The 16,723-nt window shown below is 37.3% G+C and overlaps 1 protein-coding gene across 1 annotated transcript in view; it reads left to right on the top strand.

Annotated features, from left to right (window-relative positions):
- The window catches only part of LOC106880799 (uncharacterized), a 27,089-nt gene extending 10,372 nt beyond the window's left edge, over positions 1-16,717 (top strand). The window contains exons 2-8 of the mRNA XM_014930916.2: positions 1,301-2,735; positions 4,110-4,903; positions 6,703-6,980; positions 7,780-7,891; positions 8,418-8,538; positions 12,450-12,565; positions 15,547-16,717. Of these exons, the coding sequence (XP_014786402.1) occupies positions 1,310-2,735; positions 4,110-4,903; positions 6,703-6,980; positions 7,780-7,891; positions 8,418-8,538; positions 12,450-12,565; positions 15,547-15,582 (2,883 nt within the window). The 5' untranslated portion in view covers positions 1,301-1,309 and the 3' untranslated portion in view covers positions 15,583-16,717. The remainder of the gene's footprint in view (positions 1-1,300; positions 2,736-4,109; positions 4,904-6,702; positions 6,981-7,779; positions 7,892-8,417; positions 8,539-12,449; positions 12,566-15,546) is intronic.
- The last annotated feature ends 6 nt before the right edge of the window (positions 16,718-16,723 follow it).

The raw sequence follows: 16,723 nt of genomic DNA, 5'->3' as shown, positions 1-16,723 counted from the left end.
CACGTAAAAGCACCCACTACACTCTCTGAGTGGTTGGTGTTAGGAAGGGCATCCAGCTGTAGAAACTCTGCCAAATTAGACTGGAGCCTGGTGTTGCCATCCGGTTTCACCAGTCCTCAGTCAAATCGTCCAACCCATGCTAGCATGGAAAGCAGACGTTAAACAATGATGATGATGATGATGATGATATATATAATGCCACAACACACACACACACACACACACACACACTATCAGAGCATATGTATGAATATCATTGACATTTATTTAAGTCATTTTATTGGACTGCTTCAATTACATCAGTGGATTATTGAAGTAATTTGATAGTTTTGTTTGCTGTTAAGTGGTCTAGATATAATTACAACTGTCCACTACATATTAGTCAGGTATATTTACACTGCTGGCCATTAGTTAAAACAGTGTTACCCTCCTCCTCCACCTCCTGCTTTTCAGTGTCTTCTTCGTCATCATCATTGTCATCATAATCATCATTGTTATACAGGTCTCCACTATGCAACATATTCAGCTGTCACGCTCTGTTTCATCTTACGGACTTTTTACTAATCAGTTTTGTCTGCACCAATCATCTCTAGTTTCATTAGATTATACATCATCGTCATCACCATCACCATCGTTGTTTAATGTCCACTCTTTCCATGCTTGCATGGGTCGGAATTTGTTGTGGCAGAGTTTCGTCAGCTGGATGTCCTTACTGTCACCAACCTTTACCTATGACATCAACGATGCTGCTGCTGCTGCTGATGATGATGATGATGGTAGTGGTGGCTGTATGTTTCCAAGCAAGGTAGCAATATTTTCCTGCTCTTGGTCAGTCATGTTTTGCTGCCAGAGAAGACCAAGACTGGAACAAATAATGTTGCCTGTATGACAGTGACACTCGTTTCACAAACTACGAAGTAACCACAATGATCTCACTGCCAGCTCTCACAGAACTAATGCAGGAACTTTTTAATACCACTTTGTATTTGTTAGTATTCCAAGATTTTCTATCAAAGGATGCAGGCTCAAATCTCATATTTCCCTCACTTTTCATTCTTGTATCCCTACATTATTCAAATATACAGATGCATTCTGTATTTAATCCTAGCTTAACCGTCAGTTAATAATAATGTTGTAATAATGTTGTTATAATGTTATGCTGGTAGTGAAAGCTTTGTTTTGTTTCAGTGTTAAATATTAGGACAAATTAATTATTTCTGTTTACACTGACATTTTAATATTTATAATCTTTGACCTTATGATTTGTTTTTATTTATATAAGTTTTGGTTTTCATTTCAGGGTGTTTCAATGTTGTTTTGGGTTGCTAAGATGCAGGATAATCAGCAAAATCCACAGCAACATTTATCTATGAATGAAAACCCATCTGATTCTTCGGATGACGCAAGTGGCACAGAAAATCCTGATGATTTACCCCACAGCAATGTTACCGCCACTTCAATTACTATAAAAGGGGCAAGACCTAAAGTTTACTCATCTCTTTTGACGTTAAGTAAGTCCAAGTCAGCACGTTTCAGTCAGAAAACTGATGAAGGGCAAGAAAATGCTTGTCAGGAAAATGCCTCTGTAGACTTAAATTTTTCTTCCTTGACTACGTCAAGCAGCTTTCTGTCGAACCGTCATTCCATTTTACCAGATATAAAACCTTTAAATTCTATTCAAGAGAATCCTTGCAACCACGACGAACCTTTGCAAAGATGGAAAAATGCAGGAAAGGCCTTACGTAAAGCTTTATCGTCTTCAACTTCATCTTTTGCTGTGTCGTCTCCCTTAACTAGTTACGTCAATCAGACATTTCACTTTTCCACACAAACCTTGCCATTGAAAGGTAAGGGGGCAATGAGAAACAGTCGCTACCATTTGGCAAGAAGAAATTTATTGGATAATGATTCGATTGCCGTTTGTGAAACATCGAAGCTTCTAAATGATATGCCTAACCCTTCTCCTATTCTGTCTACAAATAAAATGCCCTTATTGTCAACAGTAGACTCTGCCAATGTCGATATAAACATAGATAACCAAGCAGAATTATTAAAAAATTCTGTTGCTATTTCACTGCCCAAACCAACGCCTTATACTAAACACCAAAAAGATGATAATTGTTCGAAATCTGAAAATGAAATCGACCCAAAGACTGACAGTTGCATGCTTGAACGAAGCCCTGGAATGTTTAATTTACGTGCAGATGATTGTGACCTCCCCCAAATCACAGACCATAATAACTCAAACTGCATGTTGTCTTCTTCACACACAGACTTAAACCTAAGTCGTTATCAGAAACAAATTATTTCTTACCCTCATCAGCTGAAGACTGCGTCGTCTCCTTTTACAGCCGTCACCAAAATATCAACGTCGCCCGTATGTTCCTTCGAAGACAGTTCACATAGTATTCAACCTCAGACCTTTAAGATGCTGGAGTGTAGGCTGAGCCGTCTCATAAGTAGTGATGATAAGAGCTTCTTTGAATTGTCCAGTAGTGATTCAGACATAACTGATTGTAGTTCAATATTCGAAGATGATTACATACGGAATTCTTCACATCAGCAATACCGGGGAACTGCTCAAAACGAGGAACAAGAACCTAAGAAACAGAAACGAAAATCTCAGACTTTAAGAAAGCACCGCAATGGAGAAACTGCTTGTTCGTCTGATTCCATACACGAAGGAACTAAAAATTACTTACGACAAAAGAAGAAAATGAAAGGGGGATTAGAAGGTAAAATTTGAATGTGTTTGTTGTTACCTGTATCGTTATTGAATTCTCACATTATTATTATTTTATTATTTTATTTGGTTTGGAATGTTTTTGATGTGAACTTATGTGTTGGAATATATTTTGTTGAATCCTAGAATAGTTATTGTGCTAATAAAAAACACATGTTCAGATTATATATTGATGAGGTCAGGAATAGTGCCTGAAGGACTTTGACAAGCCTAGCTGAGAGCAAGATAGAATTATGCTAGGAAACAAGAGAAGGGATTAGAACAGAACAGGTTTCTTGCTGTAGAAGAGCTATATAACTACTCACATAATAGGAAAGTGAGTGGAAGTGATCAGGCTGGAACTGGAGTGAGATAAAGCAGTAGTGAAGAGGCATCAGGTTGGATCCTCAAGGTACAAGGTGAGTAGCAGAAGTGAGTGGGGGCAGGGAAACAAGGAATGCAGGTGGGTAGAAGTAGTAAGAATGTATGGGAAAGTGAGAGGTGGTTAGAGATGGGGAATGAGTGAGTGGGTGGTGGATATAATGAAGAACAGGTGTTGGGGGATGATAAGTGAAGAAGTTAGGGGAGAGTAGGTGACAACTGTAAAAGTTGGAAAAGCTTGAAAAATGGATTTAACCCTTTAGCATTTAGATTGTTTTGTCAACTGTAATGCTTATTTATTCTCTTTCTTTTGAATTATTAATGTATTGTGGTTTTGAGATTTTTATGTGATTGTATATTTTTACAGATCTGGCTGGTTTAATCATAAAACAGGTAGAATATTTGAGCTGGATACATCTGGTTTTAATGCTAAAGAGTTAATGGATGTTGATGGATAAGGGGTGGAGATAACCAGTGATACATATAAGTTGGGGTGGGGGGAAGTGAGGCATGGGTTAGGGGTTAGACAGTTTGACTGAAAGTAGAGAGCTGTGCCAAGTTCCAGTCTGATTTGGCACGCCCTTCCTAATGCCAACCACTCCAGGAGTGTGCTTTTTACATGCCAGTTATATGACATCAGCTACAACTACAATGTCACTTGGCTTTGGCAAGACTTCTCAAGCACGGCAAATAGCCAAAGGCCTTGATCACTTGTCAACACCATATATACATATATGCTCACTATTCTATAAGACTCTTCAAATGCATATGGAACCAAAAGTACTCCTCTGTACATGCGCATGTGCATGCACACACACACACACATTCGTGCACACACACACTCAGTATAGTTGCGTTTTCTACAAATACCTAGTCATTAGTTTTATTCTTTTGAAATGAATCTACATTATTTATTCATCTTCAAACTGTAACCACTTACTCCTATGATTTTGAATTGATTTTAAGCTATATATGTTGTAATATTTAGGTTTTCTTTCTTCTTCAGAAACAGTTGAAAATGTACCCTTAATAGCCGGTGGCTGCTTAGCTGCGTTACATTCTAACGTACCCTGTTTGGGTTTGAGTCACTCGAGTGAAACTGATTCAGATGCTGCAGCAAAAACTGTGACACCTCACTGGAGGTTACGGAAACGTTCTGGAATTGTATCTAAACGACATGAAAATACAACAGAAAATAACTCAAAGGACAATGAAGAATTCAAGTTGCCGCCATTGCCTTCAAAGCAAGGGGCAAAAGGGAATTGGAGATACATGAGAAACAGTGCCCCTGTTAAGGAACGGTCTGGCAACTGTAACCCCACCGATCCTGTGTTGGGTAATTTACAGAGCTCTCGGCCGTCGCTTGTTAATTACAGCAGTTCAAGCAGCTTGGACATTTTAAATGTTTGTGATCCCGACCAAGCTCTACCTCCATCATGGAACATTGTTGATAGTTTAAACACAGAGGCAGATAAAGCCAGCAAAGCTCTGCCAACCGGGGGAGTTGCCGAAGACTTCAATAGCTGTGGCCAAGAGAAAAACACGGAAAAGTCACAGATACGAACTTGGCCTTTATTAGACGATTTATATAGTTATTCCAATGAAAACGTTTCCAGTTTAATTAATGTGGGCTGCAGTCAAAACGATGTACATTGTTCGGATGAGGATGATTATACAGGACTCAATCAAGCACATTGTGCTTGTAATAAATGCAAACCATCTACCTGGGATTTCTGGGATTTACCCCCTAGTGAGTCGACATTAATTGACATAGCAATCGATGCTGACTGCCACAGTGAAGTAAGTAATTTGATAGAATCATTCTGAAACTAATCTGCTTACTTATTGCACAGAAGTCCAGAAGTTGTTTTTTATATCTTATTGTCGCCGAGTTTTTTGGGTTTTTTTACCTATTGTCAGAAATGCTTTTTTTTACTTATTGTTCAGATTGCTTTTGTTTTTTTTAATTATTGTGCAGAAGTCCAGAAATTGATTTTTTTTTTTTTTCGTATTGTCCAGAAGTTAGTTTTTTTTTCTTCTTGCCCAGAATTTTTTTTTAATATGTTTTCTTTCTTATAGCATACATTGGAAGCAATAACGTTGTACATGCACATCTTATGCATTAATTACTTATTTCTTTATTGCTCACAAGGGGCTAAACATAGAGGGGACAGACAAAGGGATTAAGTCGATTAATTACTACATTTCTGATTTGAGAGAGTGACAAGGGAGTGTCTGTGCAGCCTGGGCAGAAGAAGTATGACAAAGTATTTTGTTTGACGTACTAGTTCACCAGCAATTCCATCATGAAGCATATATCTTTCACCAATACACACACACACATATATATATATATATATATATATATATATATATATATATATATGTATATATACACACACATGCACGTGTGTGCATGTATACATTTATATGTACACACATGCACATGCACGTGTGTGCATGTATACATTTATATGTACACTCTAAGGTGGGGGGCCAGGCCTAGGTGCTCTTCAGCGGAGATTTATTGTGCATTCAAACTGTAGGGGGGTGGGGGTAAGTAAAAGCCATTCTGTGTCCTGTCACTGGAAAACACTGTGTGATCTTCATAGTCTAGTTTACTTAGCTGTGGATTTTTGTTTTTATTGTCCAGTTTGGACAGAAGAGTAGTGAATTGATTCCTTACAGGGAATCTGAAATTAGTTGAGGGGAGGTATTTTCAGACGGTAGACTTAGTCCCTAATGCATGCTGCTGAGTTGGACTCCAGTAAAAATACCCTGGGACAAGGCAGTGGTGTGAAATCATGTGAAGGATTAACCCTTTTGTTACCCTATTTCTGTTGAGATGCTGTGTTTCTTTCAATTAATTTTAAATATAACAAAAAATTTAGTAAAATAACTTGGTTATCATTAAGCTCGTGTTTGCACAATAAACTGTGACGAAGCTTTGGTGGAAGATTTTAATTCAGAACTTATGAAAGCAAGACATTTGTACTGCAGAGCCAGAGGCAGTTTCAGCCAGATTGGTATCGAAAAGATTAAGTATGATGAGGAGTTTATAATTCACTTGGTGAAGCCATTTTGTCAAGTTTGCTGTACTGTCATTGAATCTTCTTGTAAGCCTAGAAAATGTCACAGTAAACCTCCTCTTTTAGGGATTCTCTCACTCTCACAACAAGACTAGTTGATGGATTGAAGTATTCAAATCATCCAGTGTGATATTAAATCTAAAACTAAGGCAAGAAGTCTTATGGTCTATCTCAGGGCTCAGTATCAGCTTGAACCAAGTACAGCAGTAGTTGCAAAGATTCACCTACTACACTTCTTGTAATAAACTTTTGCTTCAGCCAACTAAATGTTTTATTCAATCATTTAATTATTTATTTATTTATTTTATATATATATATATATATATATATATATTTTTTTTTCCTTTATATTCTTGGGAATAGAAATTTCCCTTATGAATTTTTTTTACACACTGGCTTCCTGATAAAATTCTTGGAAAAGATTTTTATCCTTTTTTGAATTTATTAATCAAATATATTAATTTTTTCCTGTATTAATTGTACCTGTTGTGGGTTTTTTTCCCGTTGCAGTCTGATACGCATTCAGATCTCGAGAGAGACTCCGACAGTGCCGATGCTGATGACGAGTTTGAGTGTGACTGCATCCATTGTTTACAGATGAGGGAAGTACTCGGTCACCGACACAACTCTGAGGGAGCAAGCTTTGACAGAGGTGATTCTGATCTCACAACTACAACAGCAGCAATCGTTGCCAACAGCAGCTCACTGCCCTACACTATGTCCACTTCATCGTCGCTCCAGTTTGCTACGAGACTGTCAACACCTTTAAACCAAGACCATAATCACTGGTAAATTTGTCACTTTCCCTATTTTTCATCTTTGTTTCATAGCATAGCTACTTCATAGGATTGACTTACTGTGTCACATAGGTGGTTATATGTCATCATCAAGGACGGATGGATAAAAATGTTTCATAGGTGCAGGAGTGACTATGTGGTAAGAAGCTTGCTTTCCAGCCACATCATACTGGGTTCAGTCCCACTGTGTGGCACCGGCTTGGCAAAAGAAACCAATAGAATAAGTACTAGCCTTACAAAGAATAAGCCCTGGGGTCGATTTGTTTGACTAAAAGGCACCAACATCAGTTGTCAAGCAATGGTGGGGAGACGAACATAGACACACAAATACATACATACATACACACACAAATACACGTGCACACACACACATATACATATACGATGGGCTTCTTACAGTTTCCATCTGCCAAATCCACTTTGAAGGCTTTGGTCGGCCCGAGGTTATAGTAGAAGACATTTGCCCAAGGTGCCATGCAGTGGGACTGAACCTGGAACCATGCGGTTAGGAAGTGAGCTTCTTACCACACAGCCACTCCTGCGCTTCACTCAGTCTTCACCATGCATTTATTTTTCTCAGATACTTGATTTTTCTTTCTAATCAATATCGTTATATTGAATACAGTTCATGAATATATTAATTTAACAAAAAAAAAAATTTACTTGTTGAATATTGAAATTTAAAACAGGTTGATTCAGTTAAATCTTTTGTGTTGTTGACATTAATTTCAACTTGAGAAAAAAAAAAAAGAAAAAAAAACTATTGATGTTATTTCAATATGAATTTCAGGTCAACTGCATTGTCAGAAGATAGTCAGTTAGACATTGCTGAACTGAATCCCTTAGACTTATTGTTAATGCGTCAAGATGCACGGAGGGATATGTTGGAACTGATGTTTCAGGTAAGAAAAATTGTTTAATATAATTCCTAAACCTCTGGACTGTATGTCTACAAAAGATATTATGGGACAAAAGCAAAACCACCTAGTATACAACAAATTTTAGAACTCAACATATCTAATAGCTTATATTTACAGTTCAAGATTTGTTGTTACTTCCTACATATTTGGCTGGCTACCTCTGTGTTCAAGAATCATTATTATCATTAAATCGTCCAACCCATGCTAGCATGGAAAGCGGACGTTAAACGATGATGATGATGATGTAGCCATGTTTGTTCTTCTTCACATGACCTATTCTCTCAGAATATTAACGGCCATCTGTGTATTAACACATTAAATCAGGGTCCTGTCCCATTCTTTAACATTAGTGGGAGAACAACAATGATTTATCATAGTCTTTTAATCTTCTATCCTCTTCCATACGAGGATTAAACATGTTAATCAACCATGAACTCATCTTGCCCCCCCCTTTTTTTTTTGTTTAATTACTTCTTCTAAAGTTACTTTGTGTTTTTCTCTTTAACAGAATGTTATTTTGCAGATGCTGGCTGTCCATCCAGATTTACTCAATGACCAAGCCCCACCCCCTGCTCCTCTGACCCTCATCGAAAACTTGCAGACTGTCGTTGTGACACAGGAAGATGTCAGTAAGTCTGTCATTATTACAAATTAAGCAAAAAAAAGATACCAGTAATTTACTGTTATTAGTGGCACTTGTGGGTTTTATGATTGTAACATATCTCTTTTATCTTTCTTGGAAATGAACGACACTCGTTTACAACTATCATGTGATGCCATGACAAAGAGACAGAAACATGTATGTACGTATGTACGCACTCACACCCGTACACATATACATACATATGTAGATGGCGTTAGGAAGGGCATCCAGCCGTAGAAATCATGCCAAATCAGACTGGAACCTGGTACAGCTCTCCAGCTTACCAGTTCCAGTCAAACCGTTTAACTCATGCCAGCATGGAAATCAGACGTTAAATGATGATGATGATGATATATATATACGATGGGATTCTTTCAGTTTCTTATTTCTTTATTGCCCACAAGGGGCTAAACACAGAGGGGACAAACAAAGGGATTAATTCGATTAATTAACTGGTACTTAATTTATCAACCCCCGAAAGGATGAAAGGCAAAGTCGACCTCAGCGGAATTTGAACTCAGAATGTAACGGCAGACGAAATACCGCTAAGCATTTCGCCCGGCGTGCTAACGATTCTGCCAGCTCGCCGCCGGAATTCTTTCAGTTTCTGCCTACCAAATCCATTCACAAGGCTTTTGTTGGCCCAGGGGCGTAGTATAAGACACTTGCCGAAAGTGCCATGCTGTGATTGCCCAAAACCATGTGTTTAGGAAGCAAACATACCTGCGTCTGTCTTAATCGTAAATATCCTCTAGTTTTCCCATTCTTCATTACATCTCGTAAGTTATTCTTTTACTAGTTTCAGTCATTAGACCGCGACCATGATGGAACACTGCTTTTGATGATATTTAGTCATTTTATAATTAACCTAATTACTCGTCTCGCTTATTTTATCAAATGATTAAATTCACCCGAGTTGTCCTTTCAGTGAGTTACTTCCCTTCGATCGACTTGCAAACCACACTGAGAGAGGGGAGTGAGAGGAGACTTAAACGCGTATTGTCTGTCATTTCTGTCACCTTTTGTAAATAATTGAAACTCTCACTTTTCTGCGGATCGTCATATTTTAGCTATGGTGGCATAAGGGTAAAAGACTTAATTGTCGCCTGGTTTAACATCACCACCTGGCCTATAAGTCGTTTTAGCAGAGTCCACAGTGTAGCAGAAGACTAGTTCTCTAGTTTGATGATATCGAAATTTCTCTTCTTTGTCTCTCCAGTTTTAGTGACCACAACAAAGATCTATGGAAGTTAGGCTTCTCTCCTTGACTAAACTATTAAAAAAATAAGCTATATAGTAGATACAAATATAATAATATAAACAAATCAAAATCGCTGACGTGGCTGATGACAGTACCTGATTGGCACTCGTGCCAGTGGAACGTTAAAAGCACATCCGAGTGTGATCGTTGCCAGGGCCGCGGATTGGCTCCTGTGCCGGTGACACGGGAAAAGCACCATATGAGTGTGATTGTTGCTAGCGTCGCTTTGCTGGCACATGTGCCGGTTGCACGTGAAAAACAACATTCGAGCGTGGTCGTTTCCAGTGTCGCCGGACTGGCTCCCGTGTAGGTAGCACGTAAAAACACCTTTATCTTTTGAGCGTTGTCGTTGCTAGAACCGCCTGACTGGCCCTCGTGCCGGTGGCACGTAAAAAACACCCACTACACCCTCGGAGTGGTTGGCGTTAAGGAAGGGCATCCAGCTGTAGAAATTTTGCCAGATAAGATTGAGCTTGGTGCAGCCTCTGGCTCACCAGTCCTCAGTCAAACCGTCCAACCCATGCCAGCATGGAAAGTGGACGTTAAACGACGATGACGATGATGATGATGATGCAGCTAGATTTATCTAGCTGGACTGCATTTTCAACTGTACATATGTAAAGAACTGAAACTATCTAGACTTTATCTATAAAAACGTTGTTTGTCTGTGTTACTAAATGTCATTTTAATTTTTCTTAACCTATAACATTTTGGCGGGAGGTGAAGAGCATAAATGTTGTTACCACCTTTGAAGGAACTTTCTCCTTTGGCCATCACAGTGGATGTCACATTTTAAAAAATTGCTTGGTGGTAAGAAAAAAATATCCTTCATCACTATATAAGAAGTTCACACAAACATCACACGCACACATACATATTCAGTAATCCCTCAACCATCACGGGTGTTACGTTCCAACCCCCCTCCCCTGCGATAGGTGAAAATCCACAAAGTAGAAACAGTATTGAAGGCGGTGAGCTGGCAGAAACATTAGCACACCGGGCGAAATGCTTAAAAGTATTTCGTCTGCTGTTACATTCTGAGTTCAAATTCCGCCGAGGTCGACTTTGCCTTTCATCCTTTCAGGGTCGATAAATTAAGTACCAGTTACGCACTGGAGTCGATGTAATCAACTTAATCCCTTTGTCTGTCCTTGTTTGTCCCCTCTATGTTTAGCCCCTTGCAAGCAATAAAAAAACAAGAAACAGTACTGTACTGTATATTTTTTGTTATTATTTTTATAATTTGTATATATTTTTTTATTATTATTTTTATATATTGTGGTAAATACCGCAAACCATTTTATTCAAATCTCTAACAATTTTGCTAACTTAACGATGAACATCACACTTACCTTTCAAATTCAGGCACAAGGCCAAAAATTTGTGGAGTGATGTTGGTTAAATTGACTCCATTATTTACTGGCATTTTATTTTATTGACCCTGGAACAACAAATAGCAAAGCTGACTTTGGTGTAATTTGAACTCAGAACACACAACTAAATACCACTAATGATTGTATCAATGCGCTGAATAATTCTTTTCTACTCTAGGCACAAGGCCCGAAATTTTGGGGGAGGGGGCTAGTCGATTAGATCGACCCAGTATGCAACTGGTACTTAATTTATCAACCCTAAAAGGATAAAAAGCAAGGTCAACCTCAGTGGAATTTGTACTCAGAACGTAAAGACAGACAAAATACCACTAAGCATTTCGCCCGGCATGCTAACATTTCTATCAGCCCACCACCTTAATGCACTGATTAATCTGACAACAACGTTGCCAGTAATTATTAGGAATTATCCACCTCAAAGTCCTGGACAATAGGAGATATAACCTTTATACATCATTAGATGATAAATTTTGTATTCTTAACTTAAATACCCTCTGATAAGATGTGTCAAAACTGATAAAAGCCAACTCGGTCAGTATCACAATACCTTAGTTGTTTGGCTTGTACAAACTCTTTCTAATTCCAGAATTATTTTGGAGCAATTCTAGATTTGTATTCTTGTACAAATGATAATTATAAATGTGTTATTTTTTATGTGTATAATCTACATTTTTGTGTTTTAGTCTTCTGGAGGCTGGCGAAGACTTTGGCTTGTTGGACAAAATGCTTTTAGTGTGTGGCATTTCTTCTTGTACTTTATGTTCTGAGTTCAAATCCAACCAGGATCAACTTTGCTTTTCATCATTTCAGAGTCGATAAAATAAAGTACCAGTTATATACGGAGTAGCGGGGGGGGGGGTTTAGTATCAAATGAAATTGATGGCTAGGTATGACAAGCCAGATCTGGCCAGTTTGAACATAAAACAGGTAGGATACTTCAACTGAATATGACCAGTTTAAATGTTAAAAGGTTAAGACAATAAAGTATGAGTTGAAAGAGGTTTGACTGTTATTTCTAACAGGTTGGGTTAGCATGTAGAGGTTCCCTTGTTAGTTTGCCAGAACATGAATTGGATCTTGTTGGTACCAAGTAGAAGTCAGTACTTATGGATGGATTCATCTCCTTTGATCCTGAATAATCTAATGGTAGAGGGTTCGAAAATGTCTGGGTTATAATTTTGTTCATATGAATATGCCTAATCTATTGTGTGTAGTTATCTAACCGAGAGTTATTTTCATTTCAAGATGAAGAAGCCAGCTGTCCAATCTGTTTATGTCCATGGGAATTAGAAGAGAAAATGGCTAAACTACCATGTCAACATCTCTTCCACATGTTATGTATTCGGGCATGGCTTATAAAGGTAAGCATTATACAAGTAATTTTCCTCTTGTTCAGATTTAATCTCAGACTGATAAAATACATTGATTTCTATTTTCATTTTATCAATGTCTTAAGGTACTTCATTTATGAGTGTTGTTAAATACCAATACTGTATGTCTTTAAAGAGACCTTCCCTGGATGAAATACTAGTCAGGAAGCATTTAACAACACACATATATCAAGATTGTGACATTGATAACGTTTGTTATGCTTCTAATTCAAATTTTGAGTTTTGTTTTACTTGTGTAGCACAGTTTCACATCAGGAGATAGATTTTACACTATCTGTATATACTTGAGGCCAGGAATTTGAATTCGACTCAAGGTCAAATTAAGTATGTATGTATGTGGCACCAGTTAGCTGAAATAAAAACAAAATATTGATGTGTCATTCCCATTTGCCTCCAAGGTGGTTCATTTCAACTGGTTTTGAAGTATACAATGTGTGTTTTTTAAACATTGTAATCTTTAAAGAGACCTTCCGTGGACGAAATACTGCAGTCAAGAAGCATTTAACAACCCACATACATCAAGATTGTGACATTGATAATGTCAATACAGAGCTGCTTCTAACTCAAATTTTGAGTTTTGTTTTACTTGTGTAGCACAGTTGCACATCAGGAGATAGATTTTATGCTATCTGTATATACTTGGGGCCAGCAGTTTGAATTTGTCTAGAGTTCAAATCAAATATATGATGAGCTGAAATAACTGAAATATCAATGTCTGTAGTTCTCATTCACCTCAGCAGCAGTTCGTTTTGCCTGCCTTTGAAGTATACAATGTGTGATTTTTAACATTGTATGTCTTTAACCCTTTAGTGTTTAAACCGGCCATATCCGCCCCAATATATTCTACATGTTTCATATTCAAACGGGCTATATCTAGCCTCTCACACCTAACCTACATTGACATTCTAAAAATAAACAATCACATCATTGAAACATCAAAGCTGTAAGATAATGCATGATTAATTCAAAGCAATTTGAGTGAAAAAGTATTACATTTAACAGAGTAATCTGAACACTAAAGCGTTAAAGGGACCTTCCCTGGACAAAATACTGCAATCATGAAGCGTTTAATAGCACGCACGAACCAAAGTCTGTGACCTCAATAATATTCAGGTTATTAGAGCTACTTCTGATTCAGAATTTAAATTTTCTTTTATTTGTACAACAATGTTGCACAATAGCAGATAGATTATATGCTATATGTATATGTTTGAGGTCGACAATTTGAATTCAACTCAAGGTCAAATCGGGTATGTGGCACCAACGAGCTGAAACAAAAAATATTAATAGGTCATTCGTCTCAAAAGCAGTTTGTTTCACCTGGCTTCAAAGTATACAATCCGTGTTTTTTAACACTATGTTTTTAACCCTTTAACATTCAGATTATTGTTTTAAATTAAATCATTCATTATCTTTTAGCTTTGAGATTTTGACGAGGTAACTGTTAATTTAGAGAATGATATTGTGGGGTTGGAGTGAGGGGGCCAGAGCTGGCTAGTTTGAATATAAAACAGCTGGGATATTTTGGCTAGATATGACCAGTTCAAATGCTAAAGGGCTAAAGGGACTTACCCCTGGATGAAATACTGCAGTCAGAAAGTATTTAACAACACACATTATGTGACATTGATAATGTTTACATTATAGTACTGCTTCTAACTTAAAATTTCAATTTTATTTTTAATGTAACAAATTGAATAAAGCCAATTATTATTTATGTTGTTGTTGTTTTTAAAGAGCTGTGAAGCTTTTTCTTCTTCCATATTTAGTTTTCCAAACTAAAGATAATTGTCTCTCACAAATACATAAAATATTCAGGTTGGAACCCTATGCTGTTGTATAATGGTTGTAAACAATGGTTGTATGAGACATGGTGTGGGGTTGTAGGCTGGCTGATAGAATAGAAGGTATTCATATGTAGTAGATGCATAGAGAAGTTGGTGGCACTAAGAGCAATCCCATGAAATGAATTCTTTTGCCCTCTCTCTCTTTCTCACTCTCTCTCTCCTCTCTCTTTCTCTCCCTCTAGTCATGTTTGTACATATGTATGTATCTATGTATGTATGTCTCTCTCTTGCTTTCTATATGTATATTTTTGTATGCATGCTTGTGTGCATGTGTGTGTGTGTTTGCCTGCCTGCCTGCCTCCAGTGCCAAAAAGTACTGTCACCCAAACAGGCTGCATGTCTGGTCAGCCATGCCAAATCATCGGTGTCTAAACAACCATGCCCGACTGTTCCATTCCAACTATTTTGTATGTAGGTAGAATATATGACCAGTTGGTCACCAGTGAAGAATCTTAATCTCACAGACATTTTGTTCACTAACAAGAAGATAAAACGTAACATATATCCTTTTATTCTTTTACTTGTTTCAGTCATTTGACTGTGGCCATGCTGAAGCACTGCCTTTAGTCGAACAAATCTACCCCAGGACTTATTCTTTGTAAGCCTGGTACTTATTCTAGCGGCCTCATTTGCCAAACCACTAACTTACGGGGACGTAAACACACCAACATCGGTTGGGGGGAAATCACAGATATACAAATATATATACAACAGGCTTCTTTCAGTTTTCATCTACCAAATCCACTCACAAGGCTATAGTAGAAGACACTTGCCTGTGATGCCACGCAGTGGGACTGAGCCTGGAATCATGTGATTGGGAAGAAAACTTCTTACCACACAGCCATGCCTGTGCCTACATTCTTTTATTCTTTTAGTTGTTTCAGTTATTTGACTGGCCATGCTAGAGCATTGCCTTTATATATATATATATATATATCTTTAAATTTTAGATTTTAGAATATTTTACCTTTTTTTTATATATAAAATTTTTTAGATATTTTACCATTTTATGTTATCAAAAAAATTATAATTTGTTTTTCATGCTCAATAAATATATGAAATTGTGAAAGTAACTAAATCCTGTCTATTTTCTTCTCTTTCTAGTCTGGTACGTGCCCTGTCTGTCGCCATGTATTATAGCCTCCCATAAACCCTTCATTGTTTTTTTTTTTAATCCCCTCTCCCCGCCGTTTTTTTTTTTCTGATGTTTTAATCATCAACCAAATTAAACTCGTTAATGAGTTACATCTACCATGAACCTGTTAAATCTTTTAAGAATATTCAGAGGAGAATAATCAACTTGAATGCTGTGGCAGTTTTTACACCTTTACCTATTTGTTACTGTTGGATTATAAAATACGAATTTGATCCATGTTATTATTATTATTATATTCTAAGCTCATAACACGGCTACTGCCATATTGACACTGTAGCCATGACATCAACCAGCCACATGGAAGATGAACTTCACTGAAGGGGGTCTCAAAGACTGACTTTACTATATTGTTCCCCCATCTCAGCAATGTTTGTCTATTCCTTTTTACTACGGACTGCTTAAGTCATTTTTTTTTTTGTTTTTCAATTTATTTATTTATTTATTTATTTTGAAAAAAAAAAAAGAAAACTTTTCGGTTACTCTTCTCGGTGCTCTAGCTGTCAATATTTTACTAAACCGAGAGAGAGAGAGAAAAATCCTGAGTCTATTGCTGCATATTTATTTCATTGCTTCTTTGTTTTCAGTGCAACTGTTTAAACACAAGTCCACCAAGCTGCTAAATCTTTTTTGTCTATATATATGTATCACTCAATCTTCACACACATATGTACAGACATACATATATATATACATGTGTATACTAGCACACTCACATATATAGTTTATTTAAAAAAGACTTTGTTCTATATATCTGTTCTTCAGAAGCCCTTATCTATCTCACTGAGGTATCAGAACATATTTAGACAAATTCGTCTGTCAGTTTTGATTCCCAGTTAGTGCCAATTAAATTTGCTTATACTGATAAATGCCTTGTTCACCCCCTCTCCTTGCCCTGACCCTCGCCTGCAACAAACACCAACAAACTTGTGGTCTGTTGCCAAAATCAGAGATCGATATGTTTCTAGTTCTTCAAGCTCGGTGAGTCAGCAGGAAAATAATATAGTGCACCAGGTTAAACACATAAATGGTGGCGTTTAGCTGCGTCCTTTTACGTTCTGAAATCGTATCCCACCTTCATCAGTGTCTCTTCTATTTTCCTAGACTTAATCGAATATATAACAGTTA

The sequence above is a fragment of the Octopus bimaculoides genome, chromosome 18, assembly GCF_001194135.2.
Source record: "Octopus bimaculoides isolate UCB-OBI-ISO-001 chromosome 18, ASM119413v2, whole genome shotgun sequence".
Taxonomy (NCBI): domain Eukaryota; kingdom Metazoa; phylum Mollusca; class Cephalopoda; order Octopoda; family Octopodidae; genus Octopus; species Octopus bimaculoides.
Note: the sequence above shows the minus strand (reverse complement) of the source record. Positions and strands in the feature narration are given on the sequence as shown.